We start from the raw sequence: 22101 nt of genomic DNA on the forward strand, positions 1-22101 counted from the left end.
ATAAAAAGTTATTCATTAATGGTAATATTGATCCAGTACTCATGGTTTCATGAACTAAGATGAGAGGTGGAGGAACGGCCGAAGCACACACGCGCTCAAGCTCTTTAAGTACTTTAAGAAGTGGAAGAGGAAATAGGAATCATGATATTCCTTTGGAATTCATTAATTAAGATGGGCATTAGGATGTATTTTTAAAGATAATTAGCATGAAAAGCATGATTTTCTCACATGCCACAAAAGAAAACAAAAGTACTGACACAGCCCAGAGTATGGAAACTACCAACCTACTGCACTTTGAAATATAAATGTTAAAATGTTAGAACAGTACAAGGTCCATTTTTTTTGTAAATTACTGGGCTTTATTCCCAAAATTCTGATTAGTTTAATATAAACACTGAATACTTAGTGGCAGTAGGTCATGTGAATACATGTTGGAAAAGCTATTGATAAAATTAAACGTCAATTTCTACTAAAATTCTTTAGAAGATGAGAGTGAATGGAGAATCTCATAATACAGTAGATCATCTAATTAGACTAATGACCAATATCTTACTTTAGTGAAATACCAGAAGCATTCTATTAAATCTCTTCCCCTATTATAAGGTCATTTTACTCTACAAGTTCTTTGCAGTCAAGTAACACATAAAACTGAAACAAAATATCTAATTCAAAGATGATGACATTTGTTATATTAATATGATGTAAATAACTTAGAAAAGGATTCGGTAAGTCAAAAATAATGAAATGGATTATGTTCAAGATGAATATATAGAAATGAAGTGTTGTATATTACCAGCTATGACCAGCTAGAGATGAAAATGGAACAGAAGAATGAATTCATGACAGCACCCGCACACTTGCCCCATCTCCCACTCCTCAACAAGGGACTGAAAGTATGCTTTTAAGTAAAGGAAAGAAGACCTGAAAGGCACTGCTATGAAAACACAACACAAGTGTATTTAAAAATTTGGCTGCTTTGAATAATGAATGGCATGTCATGCACCTTGCAAAAGGGGCTAAATTTTGTTTAATTTTTCCAAATTATAATTCTACGGTGTTTCCAGTCGGGATCATAATAAGTGCGTGTTTTGTATGTGAACTCGTTTTCTTTGTTGCATGTACTTTTTACATGCTGTCTGGTTTAAGCAGAAGAGGAATTTATTTAAAGTGTGTGAGGTAGCTCACAGAATTTGCAAGGGGACCAGAGTAAGGATTGGAGGCCACATAGCCTGGGAAAACACGCAGGCACAACCTGGCACTGCACCACAGCAGGGCCTGCCTCCCTCTGCTCCTGTCCCCGGGATTCCAGGAGCTCTAACACTAGTGCCTCCGTGAGGGGTGCCTCTGCCGCCACTTGTGCTGCCAAAATCAATTCTTCTGGGAGGTTCTCATCGTGCCTTCTTTCAAGCAACACTTAAGTCTAGCCCCAAATGGCAAAACCTAACCTGTATTTTGATTGCAAGGAAACCTAGGAGAGTGGGTGGGACATCCATCTTGGAGAGGCGGGATTCACAGTGTGTGCAACGACTCTTTTGAGGGGAGACTGCTCAGGAGATACAGCTGGGCACCATAGAAAGGAGACATGCTGGCTCTGGGAACCTGACTGGTGACTCCAGGGTACATCTGGGAAACAGAGACACAGTTAGCCAGGTGAGTCCAGTGAGTCAGACCTGACCTCCCTGAGATGAACACATCACACAGGCACAGTCATCTGGGCAGTCATTCACAGGTGTGCCAAGGGATTGATGACGCTTTGATGAAAGAAGCATCACAACCACTGAGAAAGAAATGGCCAGTTCCCGCAGTATAGTTTGTTGATTAAACTTTCTGTAGGAAAAGTGCTTAATGTTAACTTCCTACATACTTTATACTAAAATCATTTTTATATGGCTTTTAAATTATCTGTGAAGATTAAGCCTTAAAAAGTAAAATTAGTATGTAGTTGAACAGTCAATATATTTAGAATGTAAAACTAAAGATTTCTGAACATGAAAAAATAGGGAAAATTGTTGAAAAGATTGATAGCATGATAGCGTATTAACAGTTTAAAATTCTCTAAGAAAGCACTATCAACAAAATTAAAATACCAATGTATAACTGAGGAAATACCTACAATAATTTTAATGGGCAAGGGGCCCAGTGTTGTGGCACAGTGGGTTAAGCCACCTCCTGCAACACAGACATTTCATATCAGAGCATTTGAGTCCAGGCTGTGGCACATCCAATCCAGCCCCCTGCTGATGCACCTGGGAAAGCAGTAGAAGGTGGACCAAGTACTTGGGTGCCTCTCACCCATGTGGAAAACCAGGATGGAGTTTCTGGCTCCCAGATTTGGCCTGGCCTAGCCTTGGGAGTTGCAGCCATCTGAGAAGTGAACCAGCAGATGGGATAGAATCCTACCAGACATGTAAAGAATTAACTCCAATTCTCCTCAACCTATTCCAAACAATTGAAAGGGAGAGGATCCTCCCGAACTCCTTCTGTGAAGCCAGCACCACCTAATTCCTAAACCTGAAAAAATACAACAGAGAAGAACTACAGACCGATTTCCCTGATGAATATAAATGCAAAAATACTCAACAAAATACTAGCCTACAGAATCCAACATCACATCAGAAAGATCAGAGGGAAGAAGTGGGATTCATCCCTTGTTATACAGGGATGTTTCAGCATTCGCAAATCAGTGTGATACATCATGTTAACAAACTGAAGAACAAAAACCATACGATTATCTCAATAGAGAAAGCACTTAACAAAATACAATGCCCTTTCATGATGAAAACTCTAAGCAAATTGGCTTTAGAAAGAACATTCCTCAATACAATCAAGGCAATTTATGACAAACACACAGCCAGCATCCTATTCAACGAGGAGAAGTTGGAAGCATTCCTACTAAGATCAGGAACTGGACAAGGATGGCCACTCTCACCATTGATGTTCAATATAGTCCTGGGATTTTTAGCCAGAGCCATTAGGCAAGAAGTAGAAATCAAAGGGATGCCAATTAGGAAGAAGGAAGTCAAACTATCCCTATTTGCAGATGACATGATTCTAGTTCTTTCTCTCTCTCTTTCTCTCTCTCTGCCTTTTAAATAAATACAATAAAATGGGAATGTATATAATGGGCAGAAGTTTAGCTAAGTCATGGGTTGACACTTGACGCAGTGGTTAAGAGACCACTTGGGACACCTCCATCCCATATCAGAGTGCCTGAGTTTGAGTCTTGCCTCTACTTCTGATTCCACCTTCCTGCTAATGCACACTTTGAGAGGGAGCAGATGATGGCTCAAGAATTTGGTTTCCTGCTACCCATCTGAGAGCCTGGTCCAATGCTGATCATTGTAGGGGTTTGGAGGCTGAATCAATGGATGGAAGTTGTCTGTTTTTGTCTCTGCTTTTGAAATGAAAATAAAAATTTTAGAAATATTGTTAGGTCATAAGGAGTTCTTTTTAATGAATGTATGACAAAACTCAAATGCCTCAGTACATTAATACATAGGCAAATGGACATGAACACATAGCTCACAAAAAATGAAAAGCAAGTAAACAATGAGAAGTTCAAGCTGCCTGCAAAAAAATGCAAATAAAAATGATGGAATGATGAGATTGCAGTTTTCACATCATTTGAAAATATTCAAAAGCAAACATAACGATGTTCATTTATGGCGATGCTATAGTGAGATGGATAGAATCACTACGTTAATGTAAATTTACTGTTGCAGAAAACAGCTTGATGCTTCATGGTGAAAAACCTTTAAAATAGTTCATACCATGTGATGTAGTGTTAGCACTTCATAAAATTTAATTTAAGGAAATAATCAGAAAAGTACCTGGGAATACATATTTTAAGGTTTGAGTTATAGCACTATTTGTGCAAGATTACAAACAAACATGAAATAATAAGAAGAGTGATGGCTAAATTGTAGCCCATCTATGTAATGGAATAATTTCTAGCCACTAAGAAATCATCATACTTTTGAAAAATATTTACTGGCATAGGAGCATTGTAATTACAACCTAATCATAAAGACCAGGACACAGAATTGAATATGGTTTATGATATAATAAAAAGTAGACTTGTAAATATATATACATTTATGTGTGTGTGTGTGTGTGTGCTGTCACCAAATAGACTAAAGAAAGGCAGCAGGTTATTACATTAGTAGAATTACCAATTCCATTTTTATAATTTAACATCTTTCCCATGTCGCCTGCTATGATCAAGTGTTACCTGTGAAACAGATTTAAAAAGTTATTTTAAAAGTGAGCAGTTCCTTTTCTGTGGATTTTAATAGTTTTACCAGAAAAATCCCATGTGCATATTGCTACCACCCTCACCATCTGCCTCCAGTTTCAAGCAGTTAAACAGTTTCTGTGTAGCATTTTCCAATATTAGTATCCGTCCTAAAGTTATCCCTTCAGTCTAATTTCTCTCAAGTCAGCCCCACGGCTGGGATGGGCATATGCTGCTATGTTCTGCCTAACAGCCACCTAGAAACGTGATATGTGTGCCTGAGGGTAGCAGAGGATCTACGTCAAGATTGGACTGTTTTTTATGACATATATTGCTGAGTAAAAGTGTCTTTTTTTAGGTCAGAATTCATGGTGATTGGAAAACTTTTCAAAACTTCTCAGCAGAACTTTTTCCTTCTTTTTTTTTTTTTTAGTTTAAAAAATGTCCATTAAAAGCATCCTTGGTATAATCATTCTGCATTAATATTCCCAAATCATAAATCATGTGCCCTGTTGGGGAAAGGTGGGAATTTCGTTTTGCCCTCGCTGCATCCTGTAACACGTAAGAGCCAGCCACTCAGTCACACATTCTCTCACCCGTTTGCCACCTGGCGGCACATTTTTAATATTAGGTTTATAACTTAATGTGAAATTATTATTGTTAGCTTTTCTAACATTGGAAATTTCTTATGCTTAAAATTAGACTGTGCTAGTCAAAATACTCGTTGTTATTGGTGACCTTCCATCCGTGTTGTGGTCAGACGGAGCCCGTGATCCCTGTCCCAGCGCCTCTGCAGGTAACTAGTCCAGGTCTACCTTGGGCCAGGATGAGTTTTGGTGAACGCAGGCTTCACCCCACACAGCCCTGCTGCGCTGTGGGGGACCTGCCCGCTTCTCCCAGTGGCCAGACCCAGCGGTGTCTCTGTTAAAGATCAGGATTCCACTGAACACCCTGCAGAATTGTACACAGGAGCCACCTCCGCCTCCTTACGGCTCCGCTTCCCTTGCGTCCTGTGGCACTCGGGTCTGTACGGCTGTGTTCTGGGCTCCTTTCTGCTGTTCCATTCGTTTGAACCGTTGCAATTCTGTGGGTTACATCTGCTGTCTTCCTTGTACTGTGATGCGCACGCTTTTACCTGCTTCACACATGTGGGGATTTTCTCACACTTTACCTTGGGCCTGGATGTCTCCTGCTTTTATTGACTGACCCTTTCTCCATCCCCATCTGAATGGGTCTTGCCAGCATCTCAAAATCCACTGCTTTCCAGTGTACCAAATTCATCATCACCAACGCTGTTGGTTCTGTGTGGTTAGCAACATCATGCACGTCACTAACCCAGACTAGGAACCTCTGCGTCATCGTTTGTTACAGGCTGCTTGCCCCTTTTTCCTCTGAAATGCCTGGTCCCTGTCTCAGGGCCTGTAGCCTCTGGCTCAGGGCTTGTATAGTGGACAGATAGCTGGGATCCCTTTCTGCAAACTCTCACTTTATGCCCCAACTCCATCAAGCCCCTCTTCTGCGCTGAAGCTCAGCTGTTGGAAAGACAGGAGCCTAAACACTGACCTGGAGAGAAATGGTTCATTGTGACATCCGGAGCATAGGGGTCTCCAAAGTGACCGGTGGTGACAGGTCAGGCACAGGCCCAGGAGACTGGTTAGATACGTGAGCTCCTTCAAAAGCTCATGGAGAAATGACATTGAAAGGTGTATATTTTGGTGCGACTTACATTTGATAGCCATAATGAGTTTGTTCATAACATGCATTTTCCCATGGACTTTGTGAAGTGCCCTCATGCAAACTCTATAGAGTTCCAGCCCAGACTTGCTAATGAAATAGCTATACAGACGATGGCCAGCGATCTGGGATCTGACAAATCCCCCAGGTGGCTCTGACGTGCTCTGCAGTTCGAGAATTTCTGCAGTGTGGATTCCAAAGTCTCCTTGCTCTCTGGAGTCACCTGGGAAACTTAAAAAATACCCAGGCCCCAGACCAATTAAATCAGAAACTTCAGGTGACTGGCCTGGCATCAGTGTATAGCTTTTTAAAGGATCTCCAGGGATTTTGATAGAGTAAGGGTTAGAGAACAAGTGAAAGACAGAATTCACATTTTTTTCCTTTAAGCAGAATCTAAAGTAGTGTAGAATGCCCTGGAATCGCCTGGGAAAGCTTCGGGAGTGGCTGATGAGTGCCCCTTCTCCCTCCCCATTGTGATTTAATTGATTTGCAGTGTGGCTTAGGCTTCTGGGTTTTTCAAGCTCCTGGGGACTATTTTAATGCAAAGCCAAAGTTAAGATTGCCATTTTATAAAGCTGGGATTCTGAAAATGTAGTGGAGCTAAGAAGCACTTGCAAACCTTGATTTAAAAAAAAGAAAGAAAAGTAAGTAATTAAGAAGAGTGTGGACCTCAAGAACCATTCTGGTTGAGCCCAGACTGGCGGACTTTGAGTCTTAGCATCCCCTGTGTTTCTTACCATGCACCAATGTGCTGCCACTCCTCCTCTGTGCCATCAATCTCCTGCCTTCCTTAAATGTGTTTTGGCTAAGTCACTGGGGAAGATGTAGAGTAGAGAGGCCAGTATATGATTTGAGTCCACTGATTTGCCATTGGCAAAGAGGTAACCAGGACTGCTGTCTTATTCCTGAAACCAGATAAAACCCCATGTAGATTTAAAAAAGAAAAAAAGAACATTTAAAAAAGAAACCGTGAAAGTATTAGAAGAATAAATGACCGCATTTTGAAAATCTTTAGGGAAATCTTTCCAAACAAGATGCAAAACCTACAGGCCATAAAAGATGATTGATAAATTCAAGAATTTTTTTCCAGAGAAAATTTACTCTATGTGATATTAAAAGATAGACACAAATTGGAAAAACATCTTCATTGTATTGGCAAAATTGCCCCAATACTCAGGAAAAAAAAATCAATAGGAATGAAAAGACTAATATATGACCCCAGTAGAAGAGAGTGCAAGCTGACTGGTTTGTATATAACAAAACAGAATCAGTCAAGGTAAGAAAAGATTCTCAACTTCATGCATAATCATCTAAAAAATGTAATGTGAGGCGATGGATATGTTATTTAGCTTGATTGTGAGAATCGTTTCCTAATGTATTTTTATAGCAAAACACCCTGATGGATGTATACCATAAACATATACATTTTTTATTTCAATTATACTCCAAGAAAACTGGAACAAAACAAGGAAATGAATATAAAACAATGTGATACCATCTTTCAAATTAGCAAAACTTGGGAATTTTTACTATTGGCAAGGTGAAGGGAGGCAGCATCCTGTGTGCCTTGTGTGACAGCATAAACTAGTGCAGGGTGTTTGGGGAGAGTGTAACGACCCTGGGATGCAACAGTCCTGCTTCTCAGAATTCAGCTTTTGGTTATAATCACCTAAATATTCAGAAGATACTCAGGAATCATCCAAAATTTAAAACCAGTATATCCATTAAGAGAAGACTTGGTAAATTATATTACATAATATAATGCAATATTACTCAGTGCTAAAAGATGATAGAAATTTGGAAATTCAAATTGAAATTTATTGCTTAAATTTAAAATTTAATATAGAAGGTTATAGATTATTGAGAAAAACATAAGAACTTCAAGGTATATAAGTACAGAGCATTGTATATGACATATTATTTTGGGAGGAATTTTTCACATGCATATTACATGCTTGCATATGTGTATTTCTGGGTCCATACGTACCCTGTCTCAAGAAGCTGCATTTGGATAGTGGGGCTGAGGCAAGGGGAGGAGGATGAGGGGACAGAGCTTGGCCAGACGTGTTTGAATGAATCCGTGAATGAGAGTCTGAAGCGGAGAGGGGAGATCTTTGTCTCCATTGTCTGTCTCCCTGAACTGTTTTGAATCTGTTTAGGAGGACACAGGATTGCGCGATTGTGCTGTTCTCTTCTGGACCCCTGACCCTCTGTTTGTTTGGTTTCCTCTGCCTCAGAGCTGCCCTCCTCTCCTTGTGCTTTTCCTTTCCTTGCTTTCCTTTGGGACCCGGATCAAAGGTCACCCTGGGAAGCCAGGTTATTCTCCCTCTGAATTCACAGCGCCCTCGGCTCACGTGCACTCCCATGGCACAGAATCCCTTCCTGATCTCTGTGAGCCTTGTGGTCAGCGATGGATCCTTCCTTCTAAAGGAGACCAAGGGTTGGTCACTCTCCATCCACAATGGTAGAAAGTGTGGCTGCACTTTCCTCGCCAACTTCTTCACACCGGTCCAGCTTATAGTCACACCCAAAGTCGGTCATTCCCAGTCCCCTGAGGATTCTCAAGTACAGCTCTGGCTCAACAACCATCTCTAGAATTGTCTGTTTCCATTTCGTCCCCTGTCCCTGCCAATTTCACTTGAAGGAGCACCAGGTATCATTGATCTGTGACTCTGGGCTTGGCCAAGTGTTCAGCATATACTGACTGTTGATTAATGCTTGTCAAACGGCGTAGAATCATAAACCGTGTGCCTTTTAGATGCCTGGTTTAAGGATCCTGTAATATTCTTTAAGACAGTAACCGTGACTTCTGTGTTCCTGTCTCAGCACACCACAAAATACCTGAAGGAGTCAACCCATTGTCATTCATAAATGTGAATCCAGAAAGTGGTGACTTTTAAGGTCTGATGTTTGTGCACATAGAATCTCAGAGTTGGGTATGATTTCAAACAGGCTCGCCTCACCACACTTGGCAATCCTGCAGGATTGTCTACTAAAAACTTTTGTGGACACTAGGCACAGGTTCTTAACATAAACAGAATAAGAATCTGAATGACCATTTTCCTGTCAAAAAGACTGGAATGGAGTGCATGATTTAGGTTTGCTTCTGATAATCACTTGTAGAACTCAGGCCCCATGCCTTGGTTGTAAGTGTCCTTAAAACATTACATGGACCAAATAATAGGCATTCTGTGTGTGGAAAAAAATAAGCATCAAATGCACAGATTTTAAGTCAACTATCTTATTCATGTGTTGTTAGGTACTGATTATACTGAAAACTGGTTTGTACAAACAAATGATTAAAGTTGATAGTGAAAGTGCAAACTAGATTGTGGTTAATGAATGTTTTCTTTTCTCAGAGATGTTTAATCTTCACCCAGGAACACTGGAATGATTCACAGCTGGGCATTGGGGGAGGGGTCCTGGTTTAGAGGAAGGGAGACATTGGGGACCTGATTGGATGAATTTACAGAAGAGTTAGCAATGGGATTTGGGTGGGGGAAGTTACGAAGTCGATTAACTTAGGATACCCATGGGCAGGTGGGATTCCCGACTGTTGACACAGTACGCTATTATTTGTTTGGGCTGATAAGGAAGGGATTTCAGGTCTTAGTGCTGTTTTGAGAATACTTAGAGGTCAGAATGGGGTGGGTGTAGAAAAGGGACATTGAACTAGTACAGCCGAGACAAAGAAGAAAGGAAGTTGGGCTCCAGAAGAATGGGGAAATGAAAAAAATTCCAAGGCTTCCTGCTTGAGAGCTCTGAAGGGCAAGTGGAAGTTAGGATAGAATTTACAGTTCACACAGACACCCCAAGGCCAAGTTTCTCAACCCTGCTGCCTGTTAGAGTCCTCTCATTTCCAAGGGGTGAGGTAGGACCTGCATAGAAGCATCTTTTTTAAGAAAGTTTCCTGAGTGATTCTAGTGTGCCGCTCAGGCTGGGGACTGTTTATTGAGCCAAGAAAATGGAAGGGGAGATGATGAGAAAAATAATAGAGGTGGAACAGTCCTGGGGCCAGGGGCTTTCCAAGGTGTCCTGTGCAGTTTGTGGGAACGAAAAGTCAGTATTATTGACTCATTACATTTTATTTTATAATGAAACAACAGAGTTTAGTGTCTTTCATTCTTTTAAATCTGAACAGATTTTTGGAGCTAAAGACTGAAAAATGATTAACTATGCAAGAGGAAACAATTCTTGTATCTATTTTGCTTCTTTGAGCTGGAATTCATAGACACCAGAATCCAAAGGAACATTTAGCATTTGTTAAATGGGACCATCTTAAATATAGTATCAGTTTTTAACTAGGGGGTACTGAAAGAAAGAAGTTTATAAGAGGGAATATCTTTAGAGTACACTTGGGAATTATATGGGATGAGACATTTCATTTAAATACTTCCTCTTTGACCAGAAATTAATCAACAAGTGAAGCAAACTGAGTAGAACCAATTTACTGATAACTTTCACTCCCTCCTTCTAGGCAAGAAAAAAAGTATCTAGTTATGTTAAAGATTTGAAATGCCTTCCTATAGGATATATATGTGTGTGTGTGTGTGTGTGCGTGCGTGTATACTTATATACATACATAGGTAGACCTCCTACATATACTTATATATATATATCCCCTATATATACATATATATATGCATTAGGTTATATTCTTTAACTTAGTCTGATCCAGATTCAGAGACTTATTAATTATTAAAGATTAACAGAATGAACCAAGCTTCATAAAATTGCCTGAAACTGAGGGATTTAGTCTGTTCCCGCACGTATGTTCCTATCTCTCCTTCCTTGACCTTACAGTGCTACTCAGTAGTGCTAAACAAAGGGTAAGAGGAATCTCTTCACTATGGCTGGGAAGACGAATTACTGTGGATGGGAGGGAACACAACTAAAAATCAACTTTCTTCATCACTCTTGACATTCACCAGTCTTTACTCGGATCACCTTGAGATGTGACATCAATTCAGAGTAATAAGGTAGGGTCAATGAAAAGCTAAAACATTCTCAAGAACCCATTATAACACATCTCCAAGGGATTCGTGTCAATGCCACTGTGTTTCAAATACAGTACACAAATTCCAGAGGAGTGGCTCCGTGAAATGGAGACCATGGGTATCTGTGAAAGCCCTGTGACACAGAGGTGACCTCTCATTGGGTCTCCCTTCCACTCTCTACGTGTTTTCCACCCTGTAACCTCACCCGTCATCTCTTAGAACACATCACATGTACATTATCAGCCGTTTGCTGTGAAATAGTACGTTTTCTAGAAGTATATGGCATAGTCATTGATGGTGTTTATTTTTAAGTAAATAATTTTGATGCGTTTAAGCTTTACTTTCAGGAAAATTCTTTTTCATATGAGTAGGGATCCACAATTGGTGTTGCAAGATTAGTCTAGAGTCAGTGATGAGTGTATCTGCTTCTGTCAGTAGATTTTTAGGTCTTTGCATCTTGCTCACTATTTAATCTGTCCTATCAGGTAGCTCAAAGCTCTGAGCCTTAATAGAGCTGGGTATGTAATTGAATTAGAAAAACAAACAGTATGTTCCTAGTTTACTATGTAACAGGGAATAGGTTAGGTACTGAGAACTCAAAATGCACTTTTTGTATACCTATACTTATAACTGGAATTTATCCCTTGCCGGCATTTAGAATTACAAATTAGAGGAAGAGACAAATGGAATATAGTATGCATATTGTTATATTCTATTCAGTTTCACCTGTGGTGACAGGAGACAGGGTAATTGAAATTATCACTACTCAAACTTTAATATTTATCCTGTATAATTTTTTTCTCTGCATACTTTTTCTAGCACTATTGACCCATTTGAGTCTCTTAAACAAATCAGGACCAGTAAGTTCATTAGGCACTAAATAATGCGAAGGGGGGAGAAGTTGTTTTCTCTAAACTATAGTAAAAAAAAAAAAACACCACAAAACCTGTAACAGAGTTTTTAAAGTATTTAGATAATATAAATATTATATATGAGAACTATAAGTAAATGTAACATTGTTACATGTATTTGCATATCACATACAACTTATAAAATATAAATTTTTATGTATTAAAATGATTTGAGGTGTAGTATCCATAAGGAAGAGACTAAAACCTACCCAAGAGTTTGAGTTCTTCTCTCAGTTCAGAACCAAAAATCATCCTTATTCCTCTCTTCCCGTCTGCATTTCACTCAGTCTCGTTTCTCAGCACATCTCATTGGCTCCACTGTCGAAACACACACCTGCGTTCTGCAATGACCTCATGCAAACCACCATCCCCTGTGACCTTGTCCATGCTGGCAGGTTCCTACCTGGCCTCCCTGCTGCCTCTCTTGCCTGCTGGGGGGCCATTGGCACAGAACAGCTAGGAGGACCTTGGTCATGTCATTCCACTCTGTGCCGCAGAGCGTGAGTCAAGATTTCTTGACTGATTCACTCAAGCAGTGAGTAGTGGCTATAGAAGGATCAATGAGGCAGGAACAGGGAAAACAGAGAGTCAGGGTATCCAGATTGTAAGAAAGCCTTCGTTCATAGTGTATACTTCTCTTTTCACTTGAAAACCCAAGCATAGAAGTCTGGTTGTATTCACTGGCTGTGGTGAACACTTAACAGCCATCCCAGAGACAAGTCCACTGGCAGTCAATCAAGGTTTTGTCTTGGCCACTTAGATCCCAAACAGCTGTCCAGGTCTAATTAATATTCTGCAATTATATCTGGAGAGGAGCCAGTCTCAGAGACAGGTGTCTAAATGAAAGATGATCTCGGACTGTCCCTGTGCATAACCTGTCTGGGTCTGGTGGGACAGGCTTAAACTTATCCAGTGATGTGAACTATTATTTCACAAAATTCACTCGGTCTGGGCTTCCTGCATATGTGTTGCGGTGCCTACTCTGTCTGCTGGCATTCATTTTGCAGTGAGATCCTCGCTTTGACTCTGTGAAGTTTGGGCTTAAGATTTTAGGCAGTACTCATGCCTTGTCTAGAACCTCACACAAAGCAGTGATACCCACAGCACTGATTGTTACGGTGCCACACGTCACGGCTCCTTTAAGGGGATCAGCAAGCGAAGGCTACAAGGATTCAAACTGGGGCTTACTCTCTGCTCCACTGGGAGAGTCAATGACAATTATCATTAATTCTTGGATTCCTTCAGTTCTGATAGAAAAATCAAGTTATCAGAAACTATCATTTTGAGATCAGACAGCTATTAAAAGCCCATTAATAATCTTCTGGTGAGTAGAGCATATGCCTTTTGAGAACATTTGCAACTTGCTTCTCTGTGGAAAGACACAGGACATCGCCAACCTAATTATAAAGCAATCAAACAATTTAATTAATCTGGAAATCACTTTCTTAACAATAACCTCCCCTAAAAAGAGGCACCCTGCACAGCGCCATTAGGTAAAGTATGTTTTTGATACACTGCTGCGCATCAGCCATGCCAGGGCCCCGTGGGGATCATGGTGTTAATTACCTACCTGACGCCTGACCACTGCTAAGGCTGCTCAGTGAGGTCAGAAACATCGGCGGTGATACCAGCAGTCAGTAAAGTGTCCTAGCACTCAACCATCCAAAGCAAGCCAGTCTCTGGGAGCAGGGAGATTTGAGTTATAAGCAAGTGCTGCACATATGGGCAGAGAATTAACTGGCACCGGTTTTCATTTGAGAGTCTCCTAGGTATTGCTTTGCAGATGGGTGGATGAATTTGGAGAGCTGTGCTATAGGAGTGAAGGTCATGTGTAGGACTCTGGTTTCTGCCCCCTCTTGATGCCATCCTGGGCGAGTGCCGCACATACACACCACAGGCAAGTTCTCAGCTCTGAGTTCGGAATCTCCCAGGTGTGCTTTGTAGCTGGATCTGTTCTACTTTAATGGTATTTTGATCCCTATATAGCACAATAGTGGTGGGAAGTCTTCAGGGGCCAAGTAGAAATCCATTTTTACTTCAAATGAGAACAAAGCCTTCAAAAATTGACTTCTGTCTGTCTAATCTGCTAACGTTTGAATTTCCCCCTAAGGAAGGAGGAGGAATTGTTTGCAGTAAGCGACATGAGACGCTGCAGAATGCTCGTTTGCCCTTCTCTATTACCAACTGCAGCCCTGTCCACTTGGCTGGAAAGTCCCTGCCCATGGGTCATTCTTCCTGTCCACCCACCGTGGAAACATCAGTCACTTTTAGTCTTTTCCTTTTTCCTCCCTTTATTTCTATGATTGCAAATATGCCTGGTTTGCTTGCCTGAGACTCCCTTCTACCTGCCTCCCTGTCCTAATCTGGTGCTGTCTACTCTTACCAGGCACACGCGTGGCAGGTGAAAACTTCTGGCTTCTTTCTCTAGCCTCTGAACACCCCTGAAGGCCTCCCAGTAGTGGGTACCAAACCATTCACAGCTCATTGGCTTGACCAGTCTGAATTCCTTCAGACAGAAGGCCTTTTGCTGTGGCATTGTCCTGCTATGTTTCAGTTCTTCCTGACCCCTTCCAGAAGCCCCCTTCTAGTTCTCCTCTCCTCTAAAGCTTACTGGAACCTGCCCTGTGGAAGTATGGTCTCTTGTCCTTTAGGAATTATGAGGTACTCACACATTTTCTCTAGTATCTCGTGACACTTGAGAGCCTTAATATAACTACGTGATACATATGATACATAATATGTACACTGCAGAGCAGTGCTTTCGTCTAGGATGTAACTGCATATGCAGTGGTGGTCCCATAAGGTTATATCATCTGGACACTGTAGCCCTCTTAGTTTGCTTAAGTACACTGTGTGTGTTTTATACAGTGATGAAGTCACCGAATAATAAGGGATCTCAGAACACCCCCAAGCCAGGACTGCAAATGTATATATGTATATTTTCATTTCTTTACAAATTTCAAAAATTCATTTTATTTATTTGAAAGGCAGAGAGAGAAAGAGAGAGAGCGAGAGAGATCTCCTACTCACTGGTTCATTCCCCCTAATGCCCACAACCCCTAGAGCTGGTCCAGGCCAAAACCAGTAGTCCAGGACTCAATCGAGGCTCCCATTTGGGTCACAGAGCCATCGCCTGCTGCCTCCCAAGGTTCACATTAGCAGGAAGCTGGAATGAGAGGTAGAGTGGGACTCAAACCCCGGCACTCTGATATGGGATGCAGGTATCCCGGATGGTGTCTTCGACACTGCACCAAACTGCATTTGCATTTCAACTTAGCTTTTCAATCTGACATGAAACAAGAAAGACCCTTGGTTATTATGATAACACAGATGACTGTGTAGTCTTGACCTTGAAGATGTTTTTACAGCAGTGGATGCAAAGAAGAATATTCTACAATTGAAGGGCCTGGACAGTCAATCCAAGATAGGGAGGTGAAAATCTGCACAATAGTTAATGGAAGCGTTGATTTTTTTTTCTAAGAGCACAATCCTCAAGGTGATAGGTCACCATGTGTTGTGTTACCTGACTTCCCAGACCACTCCTTAAAATCTCTAAAAGTGAAAAGGGTTTAATTTAATGCCTTGTTTCTAGCTTCTTGAGATTGAAGAAATAGTTAATAAGCTCCCCAATTATGCTGATTGGTTGCATTAGAACCTCCAGAGATGGTGTCCTCTTAACAGTAAACACAGGTCTAAGAATTTAGTGCCAGGTTTCACTGAGTTTGTTCATTTTGAGTGTGTTAAGGTAGCAGGGATTGTTGTGAAAAAGGCTTCCCTTGGAATAATCACTTGTTTTCTCCCTCCTAATAATTTACATGTAGTTTGCATTCTGTGGTGTGTGAGCAGCATAAACATTCATTCCAAATAAGAAACAAAATTTATAAGATTTCTGATGTTAGATTTTTCCCATCAGGAAACAAAACTTTTTAGATGCTTTGAAATATTGGAGCTCTTTTATGGACTATGCAGAGTAACGTAGACGCCAAGTTAGGAGTGTGGGGAGCGGGGCCGGGGGGGATGCGGCTGTTGAGTAAAGTTGAAAGAACTTAATTTGCTGTGTAGATTAAATGGACAAAGTGAATCGTGGGCTGCCGGATGGCAAAAGCAGAATCCGTTTCTCCAGGGGCTCAGGGAACAACAGATGCAAAGGCATGATAAATTTCACTGCAGCAGGGGGATGAGTGCCTCTTGGTTCTCCGTCCATCAAGAAATGGGCTGCTCAGCACTTGCCTAGTAAATGGCTTTGATTGTGCCGTCATAAAGTTAATGGCATCTGTTGAAGACATCACTACGAAATTTGCAGCCTTCACTTAATTGAAAAATGTCTGTAGAGATGTAGCCCATGCAGAACTCCTCAAGGTAACACTAAACTTAGCCTCTTGAATAGGTTCCTCTCTTCTTTGTGCACAGTGGTCATAAATTGCTTACCTTTACAGCCAGGTAGTGGCTTCCAGGAGATCCCTTGCATTTTTTGTAACTAACTGCAATAGTCAGTTCCACTAGGAAACTAGTGGTGTGGTAACTGGCTTGCTGTTAGGAGCGAAGCACCGCTTCCTGATTTATTTTCCGTTTTGCAAGAAGGTACAGGGTAACTTGGCAGCCTTCGCTGTCTCGCCTCTTTATTCAAACCAGCTGCAGGCGTCAGTGGTCCTCAGACAGTTCCGCCAATCTTATGCAGCAGTGTGGAGGGAGGTACGGCAGTCTGGAGTGTCCTGATCCTGCCCTCGCCAGCTGCCTGCCCAGCTTTCTCAGTGATCAGCGGCAGGTTGACTGCGCTAATGGAGAAAGTGACAAGCTCCGGAGGGGCTGCCCTCCCTCTTTGAAGCACTTGGCGAGACACACTCTGCCAGGCTCTGTGTGGCTGTGGCATTCAGGAGCCGCCTGGCCAGTGGCTGTCCAGCTGCTGCAGAGCAGGGAGCCTGTTGAAGGAAATATTGACAAGGGGAAAAAGGGCTGGGCCCCTCCAGCTGTGCTAAGATAAGATGGATCTGGGTCATCTTCCTAGTTCAGATGCACCTGCCCTGAAAGTGTGTATTTCGGAATACAAGGGCTTGTTTTTCAGCGCTCAGGCCTTTATTCAGTCTGCTTTAAATTAAACCACTAAGGCTGCTTCCCCAAAACAGACAGCACCCCCAGCTGGAACCTGTCTCTCTACCCGTGGTGTTTCTGGAAACGTTCGCAACAGGAGGGTCAAAACCAAGACATTCGTGTGTGCGTTATTCTATGGAACTGGAATATTTAGATGTTAAACATGTGGAGGGCCATTGGTGAGTGCATTTTTGCATAGATCCAGCACACTCGGGAAGCTGTGTTGGAACTCAGGCTCCCTCCTCACCCCAAATCCCTACTCCAGGTAAGGCCAGCACGCTCTTGGAGGAGAAATGTAAGGAAGCCCATGACTCAGGAGAGGATGATCCGGGATGCGGATGATGATGCCAAGCCCAAATCAGCTTGTAATGTTTTCTCCTTTCTCTCTGCAGGAAACAGCCCTCAAGATAGTCCAAGGAATTTCTCCCCCAGTGCCTCAGCCCACTTTTCATTTGCACGGAGGTAAGACTTTCTTGTGAGTGGAGAAGTAACGTGTGACATGGAGGGTCCCCGTCCCCAACCCCTCTCTCAGCCCACCTGCCTTCTGCCTTGTGAGGTCCTGCTCACTACATTCTGGTAAGAGCTTCTCAGAGGTTCCTTAGGCTGCCTCGGAATCATGCTACAGGGCACCTGCTCCCACAGCTTCCATAATGAGCTATGCCCCAGGGTGGCATTCGGTGCCCTCTCATGGCCTTTCACTAGATAGCGAATGCCCACCGAGAGCACGAAATCATCTTCTCTTCCGCCCCTAGCGCAGCGCCTTGTCCATGCTTGGTGCTCAGTAGAGTCTTGCTCAGTGAGCTGCACTTACAGACACTCAGTTCATCTGTGTCCTAATGCAGTCGTTTAGCTGTTGCAATGCTTTTCTATAGAAAGGGCTTTCTCGTGAGCTCAAGGACGGGAACCTGAGATGTCCTTGTATTTGAGAGCTTCAGGGCAGAAGTTTAGTCACCCCTTCTGACAAAGCCACGCTCAGACGGGAGGGTGCCTTGTGTCTTCTCTTCCAGTCCTGTTTAGAATCAGGCACCAAATGTCACAGATGCATGTCTTGGCGCCTGAGTCATGGTGTCAGGAGGAAGTGGTATTGCCCAGAATGGCCTCATCATCTGGCCTTTTGAGTTAGGGATCTGCCACTGGGATTTGGCCCCTCGGTCAGCTCTTTCTTCTACGTTCTGTAGGTGGAATGGGTGCACTGCACCTTGTAACATTCAAATTTGTACCCTCAGGGTCCCTTCCCGCCTCTCACATCTGTATCGTGTGTACCTGTGCCCAGGAAAAACATAGAGAATGAGAAATGCCCCTTCTGCCCAGTCTCTGAATATTTAGGATAAATTTGGCATATGGTCTCAATGGCCTTGATGCTAGCTCAATTCCCCTCTGAGACTTATTATACCCTAAGTGGACTAAGGTAACCCCTCATGAAGATACTTGGGAGGGTTAAAAAATATAATTGTTTGTACCAACAAAGCTTACAATGTCCTCCCAAGCTTTGGTCAACATTTTACACCACGAAATCTAGAGCAAAGGACGTTAGCAGTGTTTTCAGAATTCTGTACAACTAAGGTGCTATGGTAAGCCTCACACCATAAAGAGATGCTTGCTCTCTGATTAGTTAGGCATATCCCATCCAGTTTCTCGGTACACAGTGTGTACCCCACTCTGGGAAGGATATAAAAGTGATTAAGATGTCATTGCCTGGGAGCTTATTGAAACTCACACTCTGTTCTTCCCACAATTCGGAATTTTATCCTTTTAGCTCCTCATTTTAAGTACTATCAAGAAAGTATGACTATGAACTGATCCCATAAAGTCTGTGCCTAGTGAATGTTGGTTTCTGATGGTGCTACTATTGGAGGTGGAAAAATAAGCCTGTAAAACTTGGTAAACAAGTATCCATCACCATCTTTAAAGCATATCTCTAGGATCCCACATTCTGGCACGGTGGGTTAAACAGCCCCCTGCTAAGCCAGCATCCTATTTCTGAGCACAGGTTCAAATCCCAGCTGCTCCACTTTTAATAGAGCTCCCTGCAAATGCACCTGGGAAGGCAGCAGATGATGGCACAGTACACAGGCTCCTGCCACCCATGTGAGATAACTGGATAGAGTTGGGGGCTCCTGGTCTCGGTCTGGTCCAGCCCTGGCTGTTAGAGTCATTGTGGAGTGACCAGTGGATGGAAGATCTCTTTCTGACTGACTTTCTTTTTTTTTTTCTTTTTTTTTTTTTTTTGACAGGCAGAGTGGACAGTGAGAGAGAGACAGAGATAAAGGTCTTCCTTTGCCGTTGGTTTATCCTCCAATGGCCGCTGCGGCCGGCATCTGTGGCCGGTGCACCGCGCGGATCCGATGGCAGGAGCCAGGTACTTATCCTGGTCTCCCATGCGGTGCAGGACCCAAGCACTTGGGCCATCCTCCACTGCACTCCCTGGCCACAGCAGAGAACTGGCCTGGAAGAGGGGCAACCGGGACAGAATCCGGCGCCCCGACCGGGACTAGAGCGCCAGCCTCTTAGAGATTTTTAAAAAGATTTATTGAAAGGCAGAGTGATGGAGACAGAAAGTCAGAAATGGCCGGCGCTGCGGCTCACTAGGCTAATCCTCCGCCTTGCGGCGCCGGCACACCAGGTTCTAGTCCCGGTCGGGGCGCCGGATTCTGTCCCGGTTGCCCCTCTTCCAGGCCAGCTCTCTGCTGTGGCCCGGAAGTGCAGTGGAGGATGGCTTGGGCCCTGCACCCCATGGGAGACCAGGAGAAGCACCTGGCTCCTGCCTTCAGATCAGTGCGGTACGCCGGCCGCAGCGGCCATTGGAGGGTGAACCAACGGCAAAGGAAGACCTTTCTCTCTCTCTCTCTCTCTCTCTCACTGCCCACTCTGCCTGTCAAAAAAAAAAAAAATCTCTAAGAGGCACGCTTTTAATTAATAAGAAAAAAATGCACATCTCGTTATAGCATGCATTTACACATGACAGAAATCATAGTATCTTAATCCTGCCAGAAATATAAAAATGAAGAGAATCCAATAATTAAGTGGGTGACTGAAGGACAGATTAATCTGATTTCTGTGCTTCAAAAAAAAAAAAAAAAAGCCACAAACAACACAGAGGCATGTTAATTCTTCACAAATAAACCACATACCATGACGAGCGATTATCACTGGAGACCTGTGGTTCACTTTGCATGCATTTCCAGATGGAGCGCCCTCCACACTCTTCAGAAAGTATTAATTTAGATTAGGCCGTGAGTGATCCTCTTTTACAACTCTTATTGGAGTAAACAGAACCTTGTGTGACTTACAAAAATTCACATTGGTATTTTTCATTTAATATCTCTTGGATGTTAGACTTGATCTTCCTTTGGAAAACACAGAGCCTCTCCAGTCCTCTCCATTTGGGGTGCATCTCTAAGCCCTAAAAAAGTGGGCCACTTGCAGACTCCCCCACATTTTACCCTTTTGCACATTTAGTCCAGGAGAGGACGTAGTACTGTATTTTGGACCTTGTTTTTGGGTGAAGTGGGTAAGGTGAGGCTTGTTCATCTTTTCTGATCTTATTATCCCACCTTCCCAGCAGACCTTGCTGGGCGTCTAACAGACCAATTACAGGGTGTGAAGTGCACGTGCCTTCCATATTTTCTAATAGAGATTCAAGATTAAAATTATCAAGTTGCTTTTTTCAACGGGGAAGATTCAAAATTTTTCATGGTAAAATTGAATTAGGATATGATGCATATTTTCCATGAACTTTTGAAGTTCCCTAGTGTTAGATTACAAGAAACGGACAAAAATAAGCATCAGCTTAGCATAGATTTTTCTCTGGAACAAGGAGACATTTTTGCATTGCTAATTGTAGTACTATTTCCAGTCCATTGATTATGGAGTTGCTTAATAATTTTTCCCTGGTGGTAAGCTAAAGATCTAAAGGAATCTGCCTTCCCCAGAAGTTGCCAAGATTTAAAATTATACATTGCTTTCTCCTTCCTTGGCAATATAGAGCCCTTGAATGAATGCCATGGGTCTCTCTTAGTTACCTCATTGTTGTTTGTGAGGTTAAATCCTCAAGCAAACAACAAGAACAGACTTGCTTACTGAATTCAGGTCATCACCTGCTTACTGAGTGCTGGTGGGCAGAACGACCTCCCAGGGACTCTTCCACTATTCCTCCTAGAGCGGACTTTAGTTGGCCACATTCCCCTGCTTTGATATGGCTCAGCTTGTTCCAGCATCAACTAGAACATACACCATGTCACACCAGGTGACCATCGCAAGTAAAAAGAAACCTGCACTCTTCCTACAGTTTTAATGGCAAGGTTGATGTTAGAACGTTCATGCTTTCTTTGTTGTATACTGTACTAATTAAATATTTAAAGTAGTTTTGGGATATTTTCTGTTAGTCTTGTGTTCTCTGTTCCCCTCAGATGTTTTCCCTTCTCAAATTTTCACTTAATGGTAACATTGAGATTCCACCCTCAAGGAAAACACTCTCTTCAAAAAAAGCCTTGTTGTCTTGGCAAAGAAGGTAGTCTTGTCTTCAGATAACATTTTGTTGGTAGCTACTGCAAAGAAAAGACAACATTGTTAGTGGGATCCAAATTGCACTTGTGTGATAGCTTCCTTGAAAAAAATGGCCTGTTCTCTGCTAAGCACTGTATGTAGCATATATCGCAGCTTTGATGTGCGGTTGTCATGGTAATGAAGACGCAGTGGTCCCTTGGCTCCCTTTGAGTAAATAGACACGGGCAACTTAGGGGACTTTATGAGACATAGCTTATTTCTGGTCGTGGTTCTACAGAGTAGTGAACACATTCTTGTTTAAACATCTTTCCAGTTGTGTGTTTTCCAGACTGAGCAAATGTAATTTATGCTTTGGAACTAATAAGAACATGGTCTCCTCTTGGAATTGTTCATTCTTCTGAAATATGTTCACTGCTACCTGAGGGAAAGGAGAGTTAATGAATCACAAAGCAAAATCATGGTAGAGAAAATTGTCTCTCACTCTTTCCACAGACAAGTTTCCTATAATTGCTATTAAATGGACTGAATAATTCTTTTAAAATCATATCCTTTTCTTTTCCAAATTGGAAGTGTTTAAAACATAAAGTACAGGCATAGATTTTTTAAAGTCTTCAATAAGTAACCAAATAAA

The 22101-nt window shown here is 42.3% G+C and overlaps 1 protein-coding gene across 22 annotated transcripts in view; it reads left to right on the top strand.

The window, feature by feature from the left end:
• The window catches only part of MAST4 (microtubule associated serine/threonine kinase family member 4), a 623219-nt gene that overhangs the window by 523578 nt on the left and 77540 nt on the right, over positions 1-22101 (top strand). For all 22 annotated transcript variants that reach the window (XM_051853667.2, XM_051853671.2, XM_051853668.2 and 19 more), the window contains one exon: positions 17357-17426. In XM_051853667.2, coding sequence (XP_051709627.2) covers positions 17357-17426 — 70 coding nt within the window. The remainder of the gene's footprint in view (positions 1-17356; positions 17427-22101) is intronic.

This window comes from Oryctolagus cuniculus, chromosome 14, assembly GCF_964237555.1.
Source record: "Oryctolagus cuniculus chromosome 14, mOryCun1.1, whole genome shotgun sequence".
Lineage (NCBI taxonomy): Eukaryota > Metazoa > Chordata > Mammalia > Lagomorpha > Leporidae > Oryctolagus > Oryctolagus cuniculus.